We start from the raw sequence: 22,443 nt of genomic DNA, 5'->3' as shown, positions 1-22,443 counted from the left end.
GACTCCAAACAAACGCCCAGCGTTTAAACTCCAGGACGCTGGCTCTGCTGGAGGCAGAGTGGGGACAGCAACGCGCTAACCGGGTCCCTGCGTATTCATGATCCCCAGAGGGAGGTCTGGTCCTGGTCGCGCTTTGAGTGGCATCGTGGTTAGATCTGAAGTCAGAGGCACAGCCGACATCAAAGGCCGCCACCATCATGGCGGCTTCGCCGGTGCCGCTACAGGAAGTAGCTGCGTCCCAGCAGGGGGCGGTCTTCATGTTCCCATCGGCACAAACCTGCAGCTGCGTCTGGATGCTGCCTCACGCGGCTTGAGCCACTTCATCATGAATGCGTCTGACCCTCATTCACGCTCCTCTGAGGAGATGCTACTCAGACTGCTGGATGTGTGGCTTCACAAACACAAATGAATTCAGTCATACTACATTAAAATGTCAGAGGTGAAAGAAGAGGTAAAAAATGAGGAAGGAGAGAACGCGCGTGTGTGGATTTACACAGAAATGAAACTGCAGCATCTTTTATTTGGTAATTGTTGGTTTATTAGCGGTGTATGAACGTCACCACAGTCAGTGAGAGATAGTTCATATTAGTTCATATTACTGAGAGCCATGAATTCTCCAGATATGAGCGAATAAACCTGCTCCTGCCTCAGAGGTGAGATCTCTGTTTGACTCTGAGCGACGTCAGTGAAGCAATTTGACGTGTTGTTAAAAGTGTACAGTTATTTCGAAGGAAACAACAAGAACAGTGGAACAGAAGAAGAGGCTGAGGTTCCAATAATGGAGAGAAGAAAAAAGAAACGGGAGACGATCCTTTCCTCAGTCGGATTAGATATTAGACAGAGTCTGACCTCAGGCGTTCCTGCCTGCTCCGACTGGAAATCCCCTGTTCCCGACAAACACACTCTCCTTGTCTGGTCTGTGTGTGTTTGATGCTAACGGAGTGACTCAGGGCTTAATGACAGACAGAGCCACCTGCTTCTAACCACACACACACACACACACACACACACACACACACACACACACATGCATACGCACACACACACATACATACACACAAACACACACACACACACACACACACACACACACACACACACACACACACACACACACACACACACACACACACACAGCCGTTCTCACAGCGTCTCACCTGAACTCGTTGCGTCTGCCTCATCATTCATCGTCTCGTCTCAGGCGGTCGTGACCTCATCGCTGGTTTCATTCCTTTGCACCGTTCACTCGCTGCTGGTTTGGACCGAGGGAAGAACAGTTTTATGACCAAGGATTTACGTTTAGGGAATTTGTTAAAACAAAAGAAAGGAAAACAACTCAGTTGTCGTTGTGTTGGTTTCGCCTGAATAAACGCAGGTTAACACAACGTTGTGCATCGGCCGTGAAGGTCAACGTGCTTCTTGCTACTTCTGCCACTCAGCAACGAACAATCAGCTTCTTGTTTAAAATCCTGGTGACAGAGGTTTCATCACGAGCTGTTTTACCTTCAACCACTTTATTGCACACGCAGCTCCCACGTTGTTCTTTTCACCTCTTCACAAACGTCTGGCTGACCTTTAGGGGGATTTCAGCTTTATTCCCCCCAGATTTAACAGAAATATCAGATTTCCAACATGTTTATGTGACAAAGCACCGCCCGAGTTCCTGCGTCTGACACATTAATAGTTGATGAAGTTTATCAAGAAACGGAGCTAAATTTAGTGGCGTTACGAAACAGGAGCCTGAAGGTTCAGCCTCTGTTACAACTGAGCGCCGCTCGACGTCATCAGCTCCGATTCAGCAGGAGACGGAGGAAGCGGGAGTCTGGAAGCAGCTTGCTTTATTTATTATTATTTATTTATTTATTTGTGCGTCTTCACTGACGGTGAGCGATGAACACGGCTTTAACTGAAAGGTCTGATGAATGAAGACTGAAGATTTTAGTTGATTAAAGTTGTAGATATTTTGAACTAATGTAGGTTTAATGATATTTCACACTGGTTTCAGTTCAAACAAGACGTTTCTAAAGCGATGAGTGCCGTCGTTTAACTCATTTCTCCTCAACAACACTCACACTCTCCAAGTGTGATTCAGAAGTTGAGCCGTCTTCAGTCCGTCGAGCGCCGACGCGTTGCTCTGACTGTTTTTTTCTTAAAGTGACTGTTGGTTCGGACAATAGAGCATAAAGAAAAACGGCGTGAAAAGCAGAAGTGAAACACGCCTGCTCCTCGTCACACACACGCTTCAACCACGCGGAGCTCACCTGCAGAGCTCAGCGGCACCGAGCGGCGGCGGCGATCGAACCCGGCCCGCGCTCCTGTGCTTTTAAAAATAGGTGCTCACAGTAAAACAGAAACATCCCAACTTTTGAAACCAGGGCCTGAATGAGTCAGTCAAGTTGAAAACACTGCATGTTGGAAATGAAAGATGAATAATAAGTCAGAATCCACTCATATGAGACCAGCCGTGTACTGTAAGGCTGCCGGACCCTCGGCGCCGGAGTCAGAGCTGTAGCGCGTCTTCCCGTACTGTAAGTCGGCGCTGCAGAGTTTCTTCTGGTCTTGGCTTCTTTTATGTGCACCACACAGGCTCGCTGTCGACTCATTTGAAGGCTCGGATGCTGCAGCACTTTCACTCTCAGTGGTTAGCGCCACCACAGCGCGCTATCAGCAGAGCAGCGCTATTTGGAGCCCGGCGCTCACATGGCGATAGCAGCTCTGACTCAGACGCGTTCCCCTTTGAAGCGTTTCCCAAGACGCTGACATGGAGAGCGTGAGACAGACAGATCTGAAAAGGGGCATTCCAAACGAAACTGCCCCATTACTGCTGCTAATTTCCCCCTTTTTATTTCCCAACAGCAAAGAGGCGCGGCGGCGTCAAAGCTGAAGCACCAAAAACGTGACTTACTGACAACATAGTCATGTTTCCATCACATTCAGAGTAAAACTCACACATTTGCTGGAGGATTTGTTTGTTTTTGATGTTCGCCAGTCATTTGGTTCAGGGAACTAGTGTCACAAGTTGTTAACACTGATGCTTTTGAATGAGAATGTTTAATCTTATCTGTCATAATCTATTATAAACAGGTGATTCCTCACATTTCACGTGTTGCAGAACAGAACACATCGTGTACACACTCTCCAGCATTGGCCGTTGAGAAGCTGATGCTGTCGTTGAGATGCTGATGCTGTCATTGAGATGCTGATGCTGTCATTGAGAAGCTGATGCTGTCGTTGAGATGCTGATGCTGTCATTGAGACGCTGTCGTTGAGATGCTGTCGTTGAGAAGCTGTCGTTGAGAAGCTGATGCTGTCGTTGAGGTGCTGATGCTGTCGCTGAGATGCTGATGCTATCGTTGAGATGCTGATGCTGTCGTTGGGACGCTGTCGCTGAGATGCTGATGCTGTCGTTGAGATGCTGATGCTGTCGTTGAGACGCTGTCGTTGAGATGCTGATGCTGTCGTTGGGACGCTGTCGTTGAGATGCTGATGCTGTCGTTGAGGTGCTGATGCTGTCGTTGAGACGCTGTCGTTGAGATGCTGATGCTGTCATTGAGGTGCTGATGCTGTCGTTGAGACGCTGTCGTTGAGATGCTGATGCTGTCGTTGAGATGCTGTCGTTGAGATGCTGTCGTTGAGAAGCTGTCGTTGAGAAGCTGATGCTGTCCTTGAGGTGCTGATGCTGTCGTTGGGACGCTGTCGTTGAGATGCTGATGCTGTCGCTGAGATGCTGATGCTGTCGTTGAGATGCTGATGCTGTCGTTGAGACGCTGTCGTTGAGATGCTGATGCTGTCGTTGAGACGCTGTCGTTGAGATGCTGATGCTCTCGTTGTGATGCTGATGCTGTCGTTGAGGTGCTGATGCTCTTGTTGTGATGCTGATGCTGTCGTTGAGGTGCTGATGCTGTCGTTGAGGTGCTGATGCTGTCGTTGAGGTGCTGATGCTGTCATTGAGGTGCTGATGCTGTCGTTGAGGTGCTGATGCTCTCGTTGTGATGCTGATGCTGTCGTTGAGACGCTGTCGTTGAAATGCTGATGCTGTCGTTGAGGTGCTGATGCTGTCGTTGAGGTGCTGATGCTGTCATTGAGGTGCTGATGCTGTCGTTGAGGTGCTGATGCTGTCATTGAGGTGCTGATGCTGTCATTGAGGTGCTGATGCTGTCATTGAGGTGCTGATGCTATCGTTGAGGTGCTCTCGTTGAGATGCTGATGCGGTCGTTGAGATGCTGGCGTTGCCCCAGATGTTCCTTTTTGAGCTTTCATATTTCTGTGCAATCTTGCACCTCGTGCCGCTGCCTCTTCTGCTTTTGAGTCGTAGAGCAGCTTTTTCGGACTCATATGTGGTGGCTATGGTTTGACCAGTTGACTTTCATGCAGTACTGGCTCGTCTCCGTCAGAGCCACGTGTTTTCCACCTGAAACCACCTCTGACCAGACGCTACGAGTGTAAATGACTGGATGATTAAAGCCAGGGTTTGTTTGAAGGGCTGCACCAACGCATAGCACAGGTGAAATCTCCCCTCTGCACGTTGCAGCACGCGTTTTCCTGTCTGACTCGATACCAGTGATAAAACTCCTCCATGATGTAAGCGTGACACACGCACGCTTGTGATGGGAAGATGTCACAGCAGGGAGCGGCTGCTCGGTTTGAAGTCTCAGCTCGTTTAAAAGGCGTTCATCACGTCCATGAAAGCGATGCACCGCAGCCCTGAGCTGCTCGTCTCAGCACGTCTGGGTGACTTTTAACTTTTAAACACGGGTTGGATAGTTCAGTTATAAGGTCTGGGCTTTTTTACTTTTCATCCATTTGCAGTAACCGTGTCTGACAGTATCTGGCAGCATCACTGGTGTTTCATTAAAACTTTGGCTTTTCTGCTTGTGGCTGTTGTGGATGAGCCACATTAATAAAATATAGAACTGAAGAAATGGCAGATGTGGCAAATGACCGATGGGAGGCAGAAAACGAGAGAGAGGTAAAAGAGAGGTGAAAGGTAACGAAGGGGTGAGGACGAAAACGAGGCGCAAGGACGAGGGCGGAGGAGGAGACGGGAGGACGGGCGCGGTGGGACAGACGGAGGCATCGGCGGTGAGACAGGTCCACTGACTCAGACGCATTCCGAGCCGCCAGATTTATAGTGGCTCGGGGTCCTGAAACAGGCCCGGAGCCGCGGCCAAATTACAGTCATCCACCGCATTCCTGGGCTGCAAACACAGGTTAGCAGCCGAGGCCGCGCTAAGTGCTAGGTGCTGCCTGCTGACAAATGACTTCCTTTGAAGGGCACAAAGAGAGGCAGACGGCTGTTCAGTGAGTCGAGCTGTCTGCGTCTCCTTTGTCGGAAAACGTTGTTGCTAAATGTAGGGATGTTTGTGTGTGTGTGTGTGTGGGGGGGGGGGGGGGGGGGGGGGGGCAGTGGAAACCAGTGGAACCAACACTCACGCTGGAGCAGCCTGTGTTTAATAGCAGGTTCCCAGACTGGGACTCGAGCCGGAGGGCAGCTGACCCGACCTAATGAGGCTGTGTTTAAAGGACAACGCAGCATTACGTGTGTCATTACATGGACAATATGAGGGCCCAGTGTTCATGTGTGTGTGTGTGTGTGTGTGTGTGTGTGTCCTGCAGGCGTTCACAGACACCAGTCCCAGGACCTCTCAGGCTACTACTCCCTCTCTTCAGGCGGCGTGGGTCAGATCGCTCCCTCCATGAGCTGGTGAGTCGCTCTCACACACTTTGCTTCACACAGGCCTGCGGGCGTGAGAACAACATCGAGTCTGTCGTATCAGTTTATTCCAAACACATACATAAAACACAAACATGTTTAATTATTGGAGCCATTGAAATTTAGTCTGATTCTGTAAAACACAGGAACTGATTTTCAAACAAAGACTCTTCTCCTGTAGCTCAAACTCATAAGCTGTAATTATCCCAGAGTCACATACGTCAATGTCTCACCTGGAGTCAAAGGACTGAACCTTTACCTCCGCCGACCCCCTTTGATCCTCCTCGACCTGCGGCCTCTGCTCTGAGCTACAGGAACACGGACAACTGTCACTTTAAACATGAACCCTCAGCGAAGCTGTTACTGACACGCGCTCTCTTGGCTCCGATCGCGTCATCGGCCAAAAGCCCTGATGGGAGCTGAGCACCAAGTATGCAACGTGCTGTCTTCCTCGAGGTGTAGTGCATTCTGGGAAATGTTGGAAGACTCAGGTGGACTGTAAATAAGCTGTCATAGTGTGTTTGGCTTTTGTCCATGTTTTACTTTGGTGGAGCTGCTCTGTCTGTGTCTTGATTCACACAGTGGTTTAATGCAGCAGCCGTACTTCTAGCAGTACTGGTGGTAGTAGTAGTAGTAGTAGTAGTACTAGTAGCACACATAGTAGTGGGGTGGAACTTTCTGCACATCTCTGAAAAATGGCCACATCTGTTCCATATTTGGGTTCAGAGCCGGCGACGTCCTGCTGCTTAAATATGGACTTCTAATGTCAGACTTCTGTAGATTCATGGATCAGCACAAATCCGTGCATTACAACCTACAGCGTCCGCGACCAAATCCCCGGCAGGAGCCGTTCAAGGCTTTCGTCAAATGTCACAGAGATTTGAATTGAAAGCTGGCGAGTGCGCGGGCGTTTGTGTGGGACGAGTCCACGTCCCCCGACGTCCAAATCTGTGATTTATGGACGTTTTATCTCCTTCAAACACGTCACTGTGGATTTGCTCGAGTTTTACTAACAGCTAATCTGCATTAACCCAGATTATCTGCCTGTTCTGGGCCTCTGTACTCACTGCTTGTGTTTAAGGAGAATGGGTTAAATGTCAGGCTGTTGTTGTGCTGCTGTTCGGCCGTCCCTCCACGACCACCTCCCGCTCCGCGTCACGGCTGCTCGGCTCCAACCAGGAACACGCAGGGAATTAACACAGAGCTGAAAGGCCTCAGGAGGAGGAGACGTGAGCTGCTGAAGCGCGGCCTGTTGTGAAGGGGTGAAGGGAGCGGGTCGACCAACCGACCCACGCGCGGTTCTGACCACGCTCGATGCCTCAGCGCGGACACAAACGTTCCTCTGATGTAAATAATGAGCTGAAAGAAGCTGAAATGTCGTATCTGCTCATATCCGTGTCCTCCATCGTTGAGCAGCTGGAATTGGAAGAATGTGAGGTTGAGTTCAAGCTCTGTCCAGAACGTAGGAAAATGAAGCTCAGATCACGTTTTATGGTCACTTTTGTGCTGCGAGGCGATGAAGTTGCTCTTTGGGTCGTTTAAATGAATTCCTGAGGAGCAGGAGAGCAGTCGGACCCCCGGAGCCGAGCAGGACCAGGACCAGGACCAGGACCATCATCAGGCACTGATGTTGTGGGTCTAAAGTGGGTCACATTTGACTGGAAGCCTCCGTTTGGACGCATGAGCTTTGTTTTGCTGTCACTTGCAGTCGATGCGTAACAAGATCAAGCGGCCGGGATCCTCACATCATTCCCGGCATTCCGCTGTGCAGTCAAGCCTTCCACGCGGCCCCCGAACGCAGCGCTGCCTGCTGCATGTCGGGCTCCAGATAATGATGATTGTGAGACGAGTGCGTTTAGTGAAACATATGGAGCTGGAGCTGCAGCGGGGGTGGAGCTGGTCGACTCAGGAGCAGGAGGCTTCTACATATCAAAAGCTCCTCGCTCACATCTCTTGACCTCCCACTGTGTGTGTGTGTGTGTGTGTGTGTGTGTGTGTGTGTGTGTGTGTGTGTGTGTGTGTGTGTGTGTGTGTGTGTGTGCGTGTGCGTGTGCGCGTGCGCGTGTGTGTGTGCGCGTGTGTGTGTGTGTGCGTGTGCGCGTGCACGCGTGTGTGCGTGCGCGTGCGTGTGTGCGTGTGTGTGTGAGCCACGTATTGACTCTCAGCTCCAGACTCTCTGCAGGGATCTCTGTGATCACAGGAGCTCCTCAAAAAATCAAAGTAGCATTTTGCTTCATAAAAGAATTTGCAAAAGTGATGCTTCAGATTTTTATGTTTACTTATTGACACAGATAACGTAGATCAATGCGTGACGTGAGAGATGGGAGCTGCACAGATAAATAAAAGAATATAAAACTACAGGACAAATGAAAGAGAAATGTGTTAACTTTAAAATGTTGAACAAACACTAATTTGTGTTTTCATTACAAGCAGTTTTAAGCATAAATCTCTGGATCTTCATTTCAAAGTGTCACATTTGTAGAGAACTGCATGACGATGCCTTTAAGTTCCCCCGTCAGCCCTAAACTGACGCTCGCGTTGATCCCCTGCTGGGATCTCTCTCTCCCTCTGGCTGTGGCAGGCAGAGCCAGTCGGTCTATCCCGGCCTGTCCCCCTGTGGATTCAGGCAGACCTACTCCTCCAACCTCCCCGGCGCCTCCTCCTACTCCAGGTACCGCAGCCGGCCCGTTGGACCGAGCCAGGCCTCCTCTTTGCAGCACACTCACCCACGCCTGCAGCCCCCTGGCTTCTGTTCTCATTGGGCAGCAGCTGTAAAAGTCCAGCTGGGGGCAGTGTGCTGCAAACAGGACGTGGGTGCGGCGCTGAAACGAGCCGAGCCGAGCAGAACCGAGCTCAGCGCTGCTGCAGAACACGCACAGACCTCAGGACCTGCTTCTCTTCAGCTTCTGCTTCTCACCAACACAGCTGCATTTCGAAATTCTACATCAGCGGCGCTGCTGAACTCTGGGACTCTCTACAGATTTTCATTTACACATTTGGATCATTAGATGAACATTAATCTGGTACCAGGTTCTTCTTTATTTGTGTGGATCAGTTCTCCACACGTTTTGTGTTTCTGGTGTATGCAGTGAAGGTCCGACCCACAGACCCGGTCCAACAAACCCCATGAATGCTTTTAGAAGCATTATTTGACTCAGACCCAAACAGCTGATGTTTTCTGCTGATCCTCTGTTACGTCCGCAGCCGCTACTGGAAACTTAAATCTCTTTAAATTAATAGACAAAAATTGAAGTAGAATATGTGGAGTTTAAATTCTCCACTTTTTTAATTTTATTAATACGTATGGAACATTAATTATTATTATTATTAGCAGTGGAAGTGCTCAGTGACTGTCTCCTTCCTGCTCAGTGAGGTGAGGGCGCCCTCTAGTGGCCGCACATGCTTTTCTTTGCAGCGTAAAACAGAATCCAGCTGCTCTTCAGCATCATTGCAGTCACTTCTTCGGCTTTTAAAGGTTGGGCCTTAAGCAGATTTGTTCTCCGGGCGACTTCCTCACGCTTTTATGCTCATTGCTTAAGTCTCCGCTGCTGCTTCTTGAAGCCCGCCGTCCTCTCTGCTCTCGGGCTGTTTTGTCTCACATTCTGCCTGTTTCTTCCCGTCGTCCTCCTCCTTTGTCTCCGTCAGGTTCCCCCACTCCCTGATGCTGGGCCCTTCAGGCATGCATCCCACAGGGATCCCCCACCCAGCCATAGTGCCCCCTACAGGCAAGCAGGAGCATGAGCAGTACGACAGGGGCATGTACGTGTAAGTACAAACAGTCTCTTGTGTTTATTTATGCCACTATAGTTCTAGAATAAGTTTTTTTAAAGGTATATTTCACATAATACTTTCAGTTTAAATCTATTATATCCACATTTTGCAAAGCTGTGGTCGTAACGAGCCGAACTGTAGATTTTTAAATTCTGAACCGAAAGAAAAACAATGACCTGAATTATGAGTCATTCGCATGTTGGCAGCAGCGACTGCTGCACGGCGGGAGGCTCGGTTTCCTCCAGTCAGAGATCAAAACGTGTTTGCTTAAGGATTAAAGCACAGTGGGCTCAATGGGCACGTAGAAATTCTGTGAAATTCAGCCTGAATGAGGCGTTGTAGTGGTTTTCTGTGTAGTGTGCGAAAGTACAAATCCTGCAAGTCCCCCGAGCAGCGCAAACCGCACTGGGTCTAAGTGCACAGACCTGCAAAGCAACACAACCTCATTCACTTATTCACCAAACTGGAATATTCTGCTCTGTTTTTCATATGTTTCCACCCCGCCCTCCTCCATCCCTGCAGGAAGCCACAGGTGGAGGCCAAACGGGAGAAGGAGCCCAAGAAGCCGGTGATCAAGAAGCCTCTTAACGCCTTCATGCTCTACATGAAGGAGATGAGGGCAAAGGTCATCGCAGAGTGCACGTTAAAGGAGAGCGCCGCCATCAACCAGATTCTGGGCCGCAGGGTGAGCGATGCTCACACACACACACACACACACACACACACACACAAACAGCCGAACGCACACTAATCCTGTTTCCAGGTCGCTGTTTCATTTCACACATGAGAAACATGAGAGCGCTGTGGTAACACGAACTCTGGTGCTCTCACATTGTGCTGCTGCTGAGATCATCCAACCCGGACCGTGTTGGACCGGGACCCGTCTGTGTTTCCACCTCTAACTGTGTGCTTGTGTCTCCAGTGGCACGCGCTCAGTCGGGAGGAACAGGCCAAATACTACGAGCTGGCCAGGAAGGAGCGACAACTCCACATGCAGCTGTACCCCACCTGGTCTGCCAGAGACAACTACGTAAGCACCTGTGCACCGGCCACACCCGCGCCTCCCGTTAGCCAGAAAAACACCTGCTGTGCAGTGACGACAAACGCACTTTCTACCTGGGTTTTTATGGGAATCGGCTCGAGTCAAGAAGTCATTTGGTTGATGTGACAAATAAAAATAGACTCGAAAAATAAAAAGACTAATAAAAGCTTTTTATATCACCCTTCAATTATTAAATAGTACCGCTTAGAGCTTTATACAGCTATTCAAACAGAGTTGTGTTCCACTTTATAGGAGCAATGCTCAGAGTTTGGTTTTCTTCCAGTATCGGAAAACAAAAAGTGCAGCTTTGTTTCTTGTGCATTTAAAGTCAGGTTTAGCAATGAAACCTCACACGAACCTTATTTTTTCATACATAAAATTAACGTAAACCACTGATAATCAGAAGCTGAATTTGAAATTTAAGCTGCAGATAAAAAAATGATAACAGGAATCATTTTCAACCACTTGACTCCTTTTCTCTCCCGTTCGATTCCTTGTGGGGAACAATGAGAATAAAAACCAATCCCTACTGGCCAACGCCTCAACAACCTGCATGATCATTGGCTCCCGGCCCTGTCAGTCAAAGTCACACACCATGATGACGCGCTTTAATTATTGTAGCATGGATGTATTTACAGACGTTGATGGATCCTGTGTGTGCATGTGTCTCAGTCTGATGTTTGGGGGGATGTGCTGTATCTGGGCTGCTGTGTGCCTCTCATATGTCAGTGTGCTGTTGAACTCTTGCAGGAGGCGGGCCTTAGCGGGGTCGCAGGGGAAAAGAGTAAAGCTGATTGGGTAGGGACACGTCTTACGGTGGATTTATGCCTCTGTGGTGGAAAAACTGAGTGTGCAACGAGCTGCATGAGGGCTTGTGGGTATTCCTGTGCAAGGTGTGCATGAGCTTTCCAAAAATCCCAGTGACTCACACACACAAGTGCTGCACCAGCAGCGTCACAGCGGCCAGTCGTGGACACGAGATGACGTTTTGCACGTTGCTCTGGTTGTGACGGTTGAAGTGTTGAACACGAATCACACAGAGGTATAAATCGGCCCAATTTGCTGAACTAACCGAGAGCAGGGCCGCATGGCTGCCCTCACTGCCTCGCTGCCGCAGGCTTAGCGCGCTCTTTACTGGCTCACGTGGGCGAACGCGGTGAAGACAAACACCTCATCTCCAGCAGTCATTTGGTTTTCTAATACACTGAGAATTGACTCAAATCTGCAACGTTTGAAGCCTCAGTCAATAAAACGAACACTGAGTCATAATGGCTGAACTCAAGGCTTCAGGTCTTAAGCCTCAGTCACTCGTGACACCTGCTGGAGCGGCATCTGCTCCTCTCTGCCGTCTCTCAGACGGCCAGGATGGAACGCCGGCATTTCGTTTGGGCTGTGGTTTGTAACACATTCACTGATGAGCACTGATTAAATCCAGTGTGGTTCTGTTTGTGCCTTGAATGTGTTAGAACCCAGAGCTAAAGGTCGCGGGTGTGGGAGCTGCTCGCGTGTGCATGGAGCTTTAACCGTCCTAACACTGTGGACTGCGTAGTTAGTTTGATGAAGGCCATAAACCCTGTGTGTGTGTGTGTGTGTGTGTGTGTGTGTGTGTGTGTGTGTGTGTGTGTGTGTGTGTGTGTGTGTGTGTGTGTGTGTGTGTGTGTGTGTGTGTGTGTGTGTGTGTGTGTGTGAACCCTGGGCAGCACCTGCACAGCTGGTTCTAACTGCTATTAAAACCCTGTTCGGATCCGGCACCAGTGCAGAAACCCTCAGCTCATAGTCACAACGTGTAGCTCGTAGCTCGTTCTTGTCGAGAGGCTCATGCGGTGACGACGTGCACCCCCATCCAGGCCCCCCCCATCACACATGCTTTAGAAGCAGCACAGCGAAGCAGCCACTGAACCCAGCAGCAAAACAGGAAGAGAAGTTCCACATCTCGCCCCCGCAGCAGTGGAGGGTCTCTCCTCCGAGCCACATACAGTCGACACACACACACACACACACACACACACGCACACACACACACACACACACACACCCACAGGCGCAGAGCAGCGAAGGTGCAGATGCAGGAGGAGGAGTTGTAACCGCATAGACACGACGCTGAAGCGCGCAGGAGGCCAGACGTCAAAGCGTAGGCGCTCGATCTCTGTGCCCACATCCGCCATCGCAGCCAAATATGAGGCCTCACTTCACCATCACCGGATCTGTGTGAACAGCTCTGAAGTTCACCTCAGCAGTCGCAGTACAGTCAGATAATGAAGCATGAATCCTGATATTAAAACAGCCCTTCTGTGTCTGTGGCTGATCTGGGATGCACTGTTTCACATTCAACATTTCTGAGCTTTTTTCATCTTTCTAAAAGAACCTTTTGCACTTTTACACAAAATTAGAAGCTTTAATTTATTCATATACTGTAGCACAGACTTCAACACCCAAAGAGTTTAGTTTTAAACCTGGTCTTGTGTTTTTCCTGTTCAAACATCTCATCTCATCTATAATTGAAGAAGCAGCAGATAAAAACCCAACAGCTGATTCCCGTGATTAGAAAAACAACGGCTGGTAACTAATCTAGTGCAAATGAACTGTGATCATTGAGTCATTATTAATGTGCAAATAGTTTTCAGCCTTGATGGCGAGTTGATTGAAAATGGATTTCAGCTGCAGGGACTCATGTCTTGGTGGGATTTTGTTTTTCTTTCCTCCAACAGGGCAAGAAGAAGAGGCGAAAACGGGAGAAGCAGCAGGACTCCAGCGCAGGTGAGGGCCGCTCACACACACCTCACACACACGTTCTTACACCACAACCGTCAGCGCTGCAGCGTCACAGACGGTTCAGTTGGGCCTGAAGTTGCGTTGGCGAACAACAGGATGTGTGTCTAACGTCAAAGCACCCACCCACTCCCCTTTCCACACAACCCAAATGATCAACATTTTAATTCCCGGTACAAACGGCTACGGCTCCGTGGAACATGTTCGGTTCCTCTATTGTCTGGTTACACGATGAAGGAGCGAACGCTGGCATCGACGCGCGTCGAGGAGGACGTGTCGACGGCTCAGGCTTTTACTGTAGAAACAGCTGCTCGCAGCCTCCTAAGAAGGAGAACGCGATAAATCCAGAGGGTTTGATGTGAACTCCAGCCTTTTTCCTCGTCTTCACGTCGACCTGTGAGGATGAACCGTTCACGGTCGCCGTGTGTTCAGAGCTAACGACCAGCAGGGCGGTTCTGGTCCGGCCCGGGCAGCTTGTTCCAGGATGATTTGCTTTGCTGCGCTGCACTAACAGCTCCTCTGGACCGTGAGCGGCTCCGTCTCTCCTCTCCGTCCTCACCCTTTAACCTCTGCATTTTCTTCTGCGCCTCTGTTGTTTCTAACTTCTTGTTTTGTGCATGCTGCGTGTTGCTCTCAGACCCGGGTTCTCCTAAGAAATGCCGGGCTCGCTTCGGCCTCAACCAACAAACGGACTGGTGCGGTCCCTGCAGGTGTGTACCCACCGATGCGAAGCGCTGCCACTGCTCCCATCGCTCCCACCGCTCCCATTGCTCCCATCGCTCCCATCGCTCCCATCGCTCCCATCGCTCCCATTGCTCCCACCGCTCCCATCGCTCCCATCGCTCCCATTGCTCCCATCGCTCCCATTGCTCCCACCGCTCCCATCGCTCCCATCGCTCCCATCGCTCCCATCCAAGCATCTGCTCATCACTGTTGCACTGCTTCTTGTTAGTCAAACATTTCTCAAAGGCAGAGCTGCTCCGCTGTACAGTCATATTCCCCCTGCAGAATTAGGCTTTCATCACCCACTCAGTCCAGTGGATTACGTACCTGACGACCGGCTCTGCCCCAGAGAATGTTTGAGTAGCTTCGCATGCGACCACTGAATTAACATTTAACACTTACAGCACTAAAACATGAACACATACAAACTAACTAGACACAAGCTCCACTCAAGCGTTGTGTTGTTTGTACCTGTGATGTCTCACCTTAAAGGTCAAAGGTGGTTTGGGTTCTGCTGTGCTGTTAAAGCATTGCATCACAAAAACTCTGCAACGCTAATGTGGTTAAAGGGGAATACCGCCGCGTAGCGCGTTTGCAGAGCGGTTACAGGCTGATGAAACGCATGAGAGACCTCCCTGCCACCGTGAGCTGCACAGAAAACAAGGCTTTTATTTTGGAAGCGCGTTGAGGAATTCACTCAGGAGAGAGAGAGAGAGAGAGAGAAACGGCAGCAACAGAGCAGTCAGAAGAACATCAGCCGAGCAGAAAACACACAAGCAAAGTCAGTCAGACAGACACAAACTGGGAGTCTCTCCACCCAGTGCCCAGTGGAACTGGTCCCAGAACAAGCTAGATTCATGTGCAACAGCAGCTCCAGCTCGGAAGCTTCCTTTCAGTATTCAGATAGTTTTAGATGATTTTACCAGTCACACTCCACATCGCGCCTGCGGAACTCAGGAATCTGTGCGGTTCTGCAGAAAAAGCTTCTGCCTCCACAGAACTGCAGCAACTCCGTCGTCCTCCCCACTGTCACGTCATGGAAATCTGATGGTGTGTGTGTGTGTGTGTGTGTTCGGTTTGAGAGAACAAAGGGGGTGAATGCGGTTGAGCAAATCCTAATCACCACAACACACACACACACACACACACAAACTCCCTACAGCTCTGCATTCACGGCGTTTCTCATGCCCATCTGCTTTCAACTTTCTCTGTTCGTGTTCGTGTGGTAACCGGCGCCTTTTGATGGTGAACTCTGACATTTAGAAATCACTTTCTATTACCCTCTTCCTCCCTGTCTCCCTCTCTCTAAATATGGCCTAGCGCCTTTCCTTGTGGTTAAACCTGGTGACTCATATCATATTCTGGTAATGATCATGGGATCCTGTTTGCTGCTTTGATGCTGTGCTCGGCGGTACATTAGTGTAACACCTCACAAAGCACAGCACGTCACTGCTCTGCTTGTTTGACTGGTGCACTGCATTTGGTGCAGAATGGGAAAAAGGTGGGGGGGTCAAAACAGCTGAAAGGTGGAAAATCTTAAAAAATCTTGAAATCTGTATATAATAAAAAAAAATACTAATTGTGTCATGAATCCAGGCGAGAGATTAAAACAAAGTCAAATTTTCAAATGAGATGTGAGATGATTAAATGTAAAAGTAGAATATTTAACAGAGGTTCATTTGAGCTGCTATTTTTAGCTTGTATAATTAGCAATATAATAAAGCAATAATCTCTTCTTTTCCCTGATTGCTTATGATACAATACACTGGAGAGTGTTATAAACTGCCCAGACAAAAAAAGGTCACCACTGGATTTAACAAAACAAATAGATCTGAGGTCAGTGCCGTCGGTCAGGTTTGTAGAATGAGGTGAGCTGCTACCTGGACACACTGAACGACCAGGTTATTGCATCAGTGGATGTTTCAGGATGACAGCGATCATTCATTTCACACATTTCCCACCAGAGTCCAGACCTCAACCCCACTCAGGTGGAGGCTTTGCTCAGGGTCAGACTCCACCATCATCAATGATGATGATCCTGGTGAAAGATTGATGCAACACTGGACGACATTCAATCTTAATTGAATTATTCAATTCTCACAATCTAAACAAACAAAGGCACAGTGAATGCGTGTCGTAGCCAAAGCTAAAGGCGTCCAATGAAATATTACTGTGGGATAAAATATAACTGTGACCTTTTGTTTTGGCTGGGCAGCGTTTTATAACATGACTCTAATGGTGTAACACAGTGTTGCTGATTGAGTCAAACTGAACATGTGACTGAATGAAGTGTCCAGAGATCAGACCGTGAGAGAAACATCTGCATCTTCTGGGATGTGGGACTTTTAGACTTTAGGGAGGATTCAGTGTGTGTCGCTGTTCATTGAGCTCAGTGTGAATGAAGCATCTTCACTGACGCCTGCTGACGTTTACCATCCACACTTTATTCACAGATAACTCTCTCTGACTGTTCCTAGGAGGAAAAAGAAGTGCATTCGCTACCTTCAAGGAGGAGGCTGCTCCAGCCCAGCTTCTTCAGATTTAAGTGCTATAGACTCTCCCCCCTCCCCCTCCCCCTCCCCCTCCCGCCACCGCCTCCACCCCCAGCTCCAGCGCCCCGCATCCCCGGGCTGCTCCCCTCCACCCGCCTCCCCATCGGCACACTTCGCCCTGTCTCCGCCCGCACGCGCTCACACACGCTTAGCGCACGGCGACCCGCGTCAGCCTCCCACCAAACACAGCCTCGTCGGCCTGGAACTGTCCGGCAAGCGGGCGTTCGGCTCCACGGCGCCGCTGTCGGCCGCCAAGGCTGCAGGACTTTCTCTCAAAGTGCTAACAGAGACTTAGCGGCCTGACGCTGGTCACCTCCGCTTCCTCCATGAAGACACCATGCTCACGTCATCTCCACAGTCATCCACAGTGCAGCCAAGAAAATGACCGACTCTCCTGCAGTCTCTAAAACCTGAGCTCCAGAGGCTGCACTTCTTCACCAAATGCATCATTTACAATGAGCCTGACTCAGTCTAAATGCTCTGCAAGAGCTACACAAACATCTCGTGTGTGTGTGCCTCAGGCATCAGCTAATAAAGTTAAGTTAAAATTAAACCCAGCATCAGGTTGCTTAGAGACAGAAAATGAATCAAGTTAAACAGTTGTTGATTCCGTACCTTTGCAGCACTGGTGACGCCATAAAGATGTGCTTTTAAAACGTATTGACGCTTTGAACCCGTCCTGGCGTGAGGACGCGTTGGTGCTGTAACCTTTAACAGCTGACCTTGTGCTTTGACCTCCACGACAATCAGAAACCGTTCTGCAACCGAGCCACGGCCTCCGGCAGAATGAGCAGCAGAGATCCGTGAGCAGCAGAACCTCAGAACCGCTCCTAAAGCTGCCGCTTTGTTAGGTTTAAAATCAGTTTCATTTCATTTCCAGACGTTTTCAATAAATGCTGCGCAGCTTCTCTGACAGATTAACAGCAGGTGAAAGAAGACCACTTCTTCCTGATGATCGTTCTTATAAGGCACTTTCCGGCTGTTTGTATCTCGCTTTATCCACCATTTCATTTTTATCCTGATGTCTCCTTTTTTGGTATTTTTGTATAAATAAGTGGTTTTATAAAGGTCAGATGTTTTGCTAGTGTGGACGTTTTCTTTATTTTAATCCGTTGACTATTTTCCTTTGAACATTTTGCAGCTTCATGAACTAATCTGAGACCAAATGGGTACTATTATATTGCATTGTGTTGTAAAGTTTTATAAATGTTGGAATTCCCTATTATAATTAAACTTTTATATGTTTTTATGTAAAAAAAGAAAAGGTAAATAACAAAAAAACGTTTCCTTTCTACCGTTTCTAAAGGCGATACATTGTGTTTCTACTCTTCTTTCTTTCGGTCGTGTTGCTGCAGCGGCGTTCAGCTGACATGTTCTCAATGCGTGCATGTGCCAACTTTATTGTAACAACACATTTGAATGAAAGTGCTTCGACTTCCTGTGCTGCTTCCAGCACTGTGGACAAACTGTAGGCCGAGTTCTCCCCAGCAGAGAGCGCTCGTGTGCTAGAGATGGTTTGTTTTAATTCCAGGACGTTCATGTCAGTAGTGGAAACACCCCAAGTATGTCTTTTGTATTTTTAATGCCTCAAAAGCCTCTGATGTATTACTTGTATGGATTGATGTATTAAAAGTGTTTTGAATATTTTGACCAGCTTCACTTCGATTACAACACATTTGTAGAATAATGCATGGATCCCTGCAGCAAAAACCACAAACACCATCTGTTCTTTTACGTGTTTTATTTACTCCTTCAGTATACGTTCCAGCATCCCCAAAAAGCCAAGAGTTTGTCTGAGTACTTTCCATTTCAATACAACATGAATTAGGAGTGAGCTTTCCAACGCTGTGACAACACAAGTACTTCTAGTCCAACAGACAACTTTTGCAAAAATAAAACTGCTTTTGACTCCAAAACTTCACTTTTTTCCTCTCCTAAAAAGTTTTCACAGACCGGATGCAGTTAGAGCAAAAAACTAAAAATTCACTCTTGCAATTTCCCCAAAAAACATATCAGTTAACCTAAAGAAAAACAAATTTGTCCAGTACAAAAAGACAACCACAGCGGTCAGTAAGAGTAGGGTATGAAAGCAAAGGACAGTCATCGTTATTCAGGGAACAAAACCATGAATCCAGGTCTATTTATTCTATAAGAATACACAACATAAATTTGTGGAAACAGAAAGGAGCTTCTTTATTTAAATTAACATCACTCAGGCAAGTTAAAAAGCTCATGCTAATGGTACACAGTAACTGGGAGATGGGGAAACCGGGGCAGGGGCTATGTGGCTCTAAATATACTAAATGTAAATATTAACAAGTATGAACAACGCCAGTGCAACCGGTTAGCGGGGACAATCCTCTGTGTGGTGGTGTTGACAGGATCTTTACTTCTCTTCACACCACTGGTTCTCTTTGCGTACCTGTGGACAAAAGAGAGGCTGAGTTTTCAAACAGGCTAATGTTGTGAGCTAAATATCTCTCCATTAATATATTAGATTTTGTTTGTGACAGATGGGTGATGAGTGGAGAAGCTACCTGGGCTTCCTCTTCCTCTGTGAAATCATTTTTGATGTTGAACGTCTTCCTGATCTCCTCCGGGGTTTTGCCTTTGATCATGTTGGCCACAGTCTTGCAGGTGACGTCTAACAGGCCTTTGATGTCCAAGTAGTTGGCGGCCTGAACACAAGACAACAGATGAATATGAAGGAGCAGGGAAAAGGTCGTCAGGAGAAATCTCAGCATCTAGAGGCTTATAAACAACCTGGGAATTTACTGTTGCATACAGACTACAATGCATGAAGCTACTTATGAATTTCACTGCTGTAGTTTCTCTGACTGTCAGGGTTTAATGCTTCATGCTCGGTTTAACCATAAGCAGGTTTTCACAAAGTAAACTGTCCTGTGTTAGAAGAGGCATAACGTTACAACATACTAAACATTCCTGTTGAGCTCAGCGAACACACAACCTGTTTATGCCTTGCATTTGTCTTTATGTTAAGCAGGGAATTCAGTTAGTTATTTGACAGTCCTGTGTCGTCAGCATGTCAACATGTTGAATAAGTCACATGTCCAGTGAGAGGCACCAACAACTAATGTTTCACTTCTTGGAAGCTCTAAAGCTGTAAAAGCTAATTTCGCAATTACCCGCAGAACCTGCTAGTATTTCCTTTCACACGCAGCCAAACAGGTCCATTCATGTAAAAACACTTCTGTCATTCTAAATTAAAACCAAATCTGTAATAAAATTAAATTGATTTACCAGAATAAGTTCAAACAAGGTGCCTTGGTCCACTTTGAGAAACTCCTGATCCCAAACAGGAATGTCATCTGTCCTCTTCTCCTTGTTCTCATCATCCTCAGGAGGAGGAGGGTCATCTTTGTGATGAGTGCACCACTGAATAACCTGAATGATCAAAAACACAGCCGCTATGCAATTGCACTTAAAAAAATATCAACACTTTTTTTAACAAAACCAGGGGTACAGTTCACAGATATAAAGTTTTAATCTTATCCAAGTTCAATTCAATCTAACAGACCACCACCCACAGCAACTTTCATTGCGTACCGAGACATGCGATGTTTCTGCACATCTAGAAGCACCGAGAAGCGTGAATCAGTGTTTTAAATAAAAGCATACATGCTCCACATTAGTGGAAAGTCTGTCTATATAGGTTTGATCTAGGGCATTTTAAATAATGTAAACATATGAGAAATAAATTTGTGCCTTTAACATACAAGTAGCTTTTGAACTAAACTGTCTGTTGGTCGAGTCAGGTGGGTGAGGTATTGCTATGCATTCTGTACCTTCTTCAGGATGGCTGCATTTACATTGGGAAGAGGAACTGGGTCATCATCTCCTTCATCATCCATTCCCAAATCTGACAACGTATCAACGATAGTCAAGCATCAGTCTCATAATGGATTGTAAACACAAGTCACAAGTGAGAGTGGATTTGAGTTGTACCTTCTAACATGGTTTTGATGGTGACAGACTGTTTTGCTATCTCCACGTCCACCTCAAAAATCTCCCCATCCGAGCTCTGTAGTTTTATTGTGGGCATTGTCTGCAAAGAGGAAGTCAACAATTAGTCACATGTACTAGTAACCACGTTAACGCGTGTGTACAAAGGGTGATTAGCCAACAAACTCCGATTAACAGCTGACACCAGTTGTGTGCAGTTAGCGTTAGCTAACATGGCTGATATTGTTGCCATGGCTAGCTGACAAGGTGGTTGTTTACAGATCATCAAAATCAACCTTCCTAAAAGTTACTTCGAAAAGAAATAAAAATAAAGACGGTACAAATGTTAACATCTTGTACGGATACCTACGCGGTCGTTACCAGTAACAATGACAACACAAATGAGAAATGGTTGAAGCTAACGTCGCCTCCAAACGAGCTAGCTATGCTAACGTAGCAGCGTCAGCTAGCGTGGCCCTGTCTGGGAGAGAAACTCTGACTTAAAGCTAAAGCATGAACGCGAGTTGGGTCGTGTGCGAAAGTCCGTTAGACACTATTGTTATCTGAATTACAGTTACTAAATAAAACATAAAACAACTGAGCATTCGCCTGCACAATGCCGAAGCTAACGTTACGCTAGAGGCTTTGGTTGTTAACGAGGCCTCCGAGCTACAACATCCCAGCATTTTGGGTAAAAACTGAAACAAAACACGACAAAGCTCGAAAATGGCATATTCGGCTTTACGGAAATACGGACCGTAAATGTTTTAAGACAAATCCAGAGGTGGGAGTCCTCTGTGGTCGACAGCAGGGCCTCGCAGACGCAGATGCACGGAACAGCGGTGAAAATCTCAGGGCGAACGCGATGCTGCCGCCCGGAGGTTGACCGCGTCAGACCGGGGGGGTGGGGTGGGGGCAGAGGAGGGGTGTTGGGGGCGTGGCCTGGCGGTCAATCATTAATAAGCAAATTTGCAAACAAACAATATATGTAACAGGAGTACTGTTTGCTATAATCGTAAGAATTATAAACGATTATATTTAAGACAAAATTATGTCATTTAGCGTTTTATTTTTGTATTTGTGATTTCTATCCCCTTAGTAAATTTCCTTTGAGAAATGTGTCACATCGCCTTTGAGGTTCCACAAAAATGTGTTTTGCGCTGTTGTCGGTAGTGTGTTATTTTCTAATTTTTGTGTTGTTTTGTTTGGTTTTGACACTTTTAAAATTTAACTTGGCTTCAAAGCCACGGCTGTAGTCGATTGTGATTAGTAAAGGTCCGCAGCGATGTTAGCAGCTTTTCTGAGTGTAGAATCTGTTATTTATTTGCTTGTATAGGGTCGGATGTGCAGGACCTCACAGAAGACAACCTGTGCACTGTTTTTGTCAGGATTTTCATTTTCCTTCAAGTTGCTCTCACCGTCTGACTGCATGCACCCTTATTGCCTGGCCGCCAGGTGGCGCTGCGTGACCTTTGTATGACAGATAACAGGAACAAGCGACGAATAGAATAACAGTGTCGTCGATATGTGTGCGCAAATAGATGACGTCATAAAGTTGCAAGGTACATACATTAAAAACAGCAAAACATAAATGTAAGTCGGTATCTTATATTAACTAGAATACAAAAAAAAAAGTTGGGTCCAATCGATCACCTTAGGTTTCAGGTTTTAAAAAATGTTTGTTTGCCTTTTGGCAGTTACACAAGCGCTATAATCATATTGTCACTGATGAAATAGATATAAAAAATACATTTTATAATAAAAAATTCCATTGATTTAAATTCAGTTAAAATATAAACAGTGAAGTATCAAAGGGTGCAAAGCTAAGTTTTATACTGAAGTTTGTGGCTAAATGTAGTTAAGTCATTAACGAGTCCATCTGCATGATGTGACGTCATACTGTAGCCGCA

The 22,443-nt window shown here is 47.4% G+C and overlaps 2 protein-coding genes across 16 annotated transcripts in view; one reads left to right on the top strand and one right to left on the bottom strand.

Moving 5' to 3' along the window:
- The window catches only part of tcf7 (transcription factor 7), a 45,704-nt gene extending 27,490 nt beyond the window's left edge, over window positions 1-18,214 (top strand). For 2 of the 15 annotated variants that reach the window (XM_029173524.3, XM_029173528.3), the window contains 9 exons: window positions 5,617-5,704; window positions 8,295-8,384; window positions 9,359-9,478; window positions 10,007-10,169; window positions 10,407-10,514; window positions 11,277-11,324; window positions 13,235-13,283; window positions 13,933-14,005; window positions 16,496-18,214. In XM_029173524.3, the coding sequence (XP_029029357.1) occupies window positions 5,617-5,704; window positions 8,295-8,384; window positions 9,359-9,478; window positions 10,007-10,169; window positions 10,407-10,514; window positions 11,277-11,324; window positions 13,235-13,283; window positions 13,933-14,005; window positions 16,496-16,865 (1,109 nt within the window). In that variant the 3' untranslated portion in view covers window positions 16,866-18,214. Of the gene's footprint in view, window positions 1-5,616; window positions 5,705-8,294; window positions 8,385-9,358; window positions 9,479-10,006; window positions 10,170-10,406; window positions 10,515-11,276; window positions 11,325-13,234; window positions 13,284-13,932; window positions 14,006-16,471 lie in introns of all 15 variants that reach the window. The other 13 variants (XM_055514557.1, XM_029173529.3, XM_055514558.1 and 10 more) reach the window with 13 other exon arrangements.
- Window positions 18,215-18,296: 82 nt separating this feature from the next.
- On the bottom strand, window positions 18,297-21,450 carry skp1 (S-phase kinase-associated protein 1). Its single transcript, XM_029173535.3, has 6 exons — window positions 21,291-21,450; window positions 20,537-20,636; window positions 20,377-20,450; window positions 19,832-19,975; window positions 19,108-19,248; window positions 18,297-18,992 (listed from the first exon to the last, which is right to left on the bottom strand). The coding sequence occupies exons 2-6, from the start codon at window positions 20,631-20,633 to the stop codon at window positions 18,957-18,959; spliced, it is 492 nt and encodes a 163-aa protein (XP_029029368.1). The 5' UTR covers window positions 20,634-20,636; window positions 21,291-21,450; the 3' UTR covers window positions 18,297-18,956.
- Window positions 21,451-22,443: the final 993 nt, after the last annotated feature.

This window comes from Betta splendens, chromosome 14, assembly GCF_900634795.4.
Source record: "Betta splendens chromosome 14, fBetSpl5.4, whole genome shotgun sequence".
Lineage (NCBI taxonomy): Eukaryota > Metazoa > Chordata > Actinopteri > Anabantiformes > Osphronemidae > Betta > Betta splendens.
The sequence above is the reverse complement of the archived record's forward strand: the minus strand, read 5'-3'. Positions and strand labels throughout refer to the sequence as shown.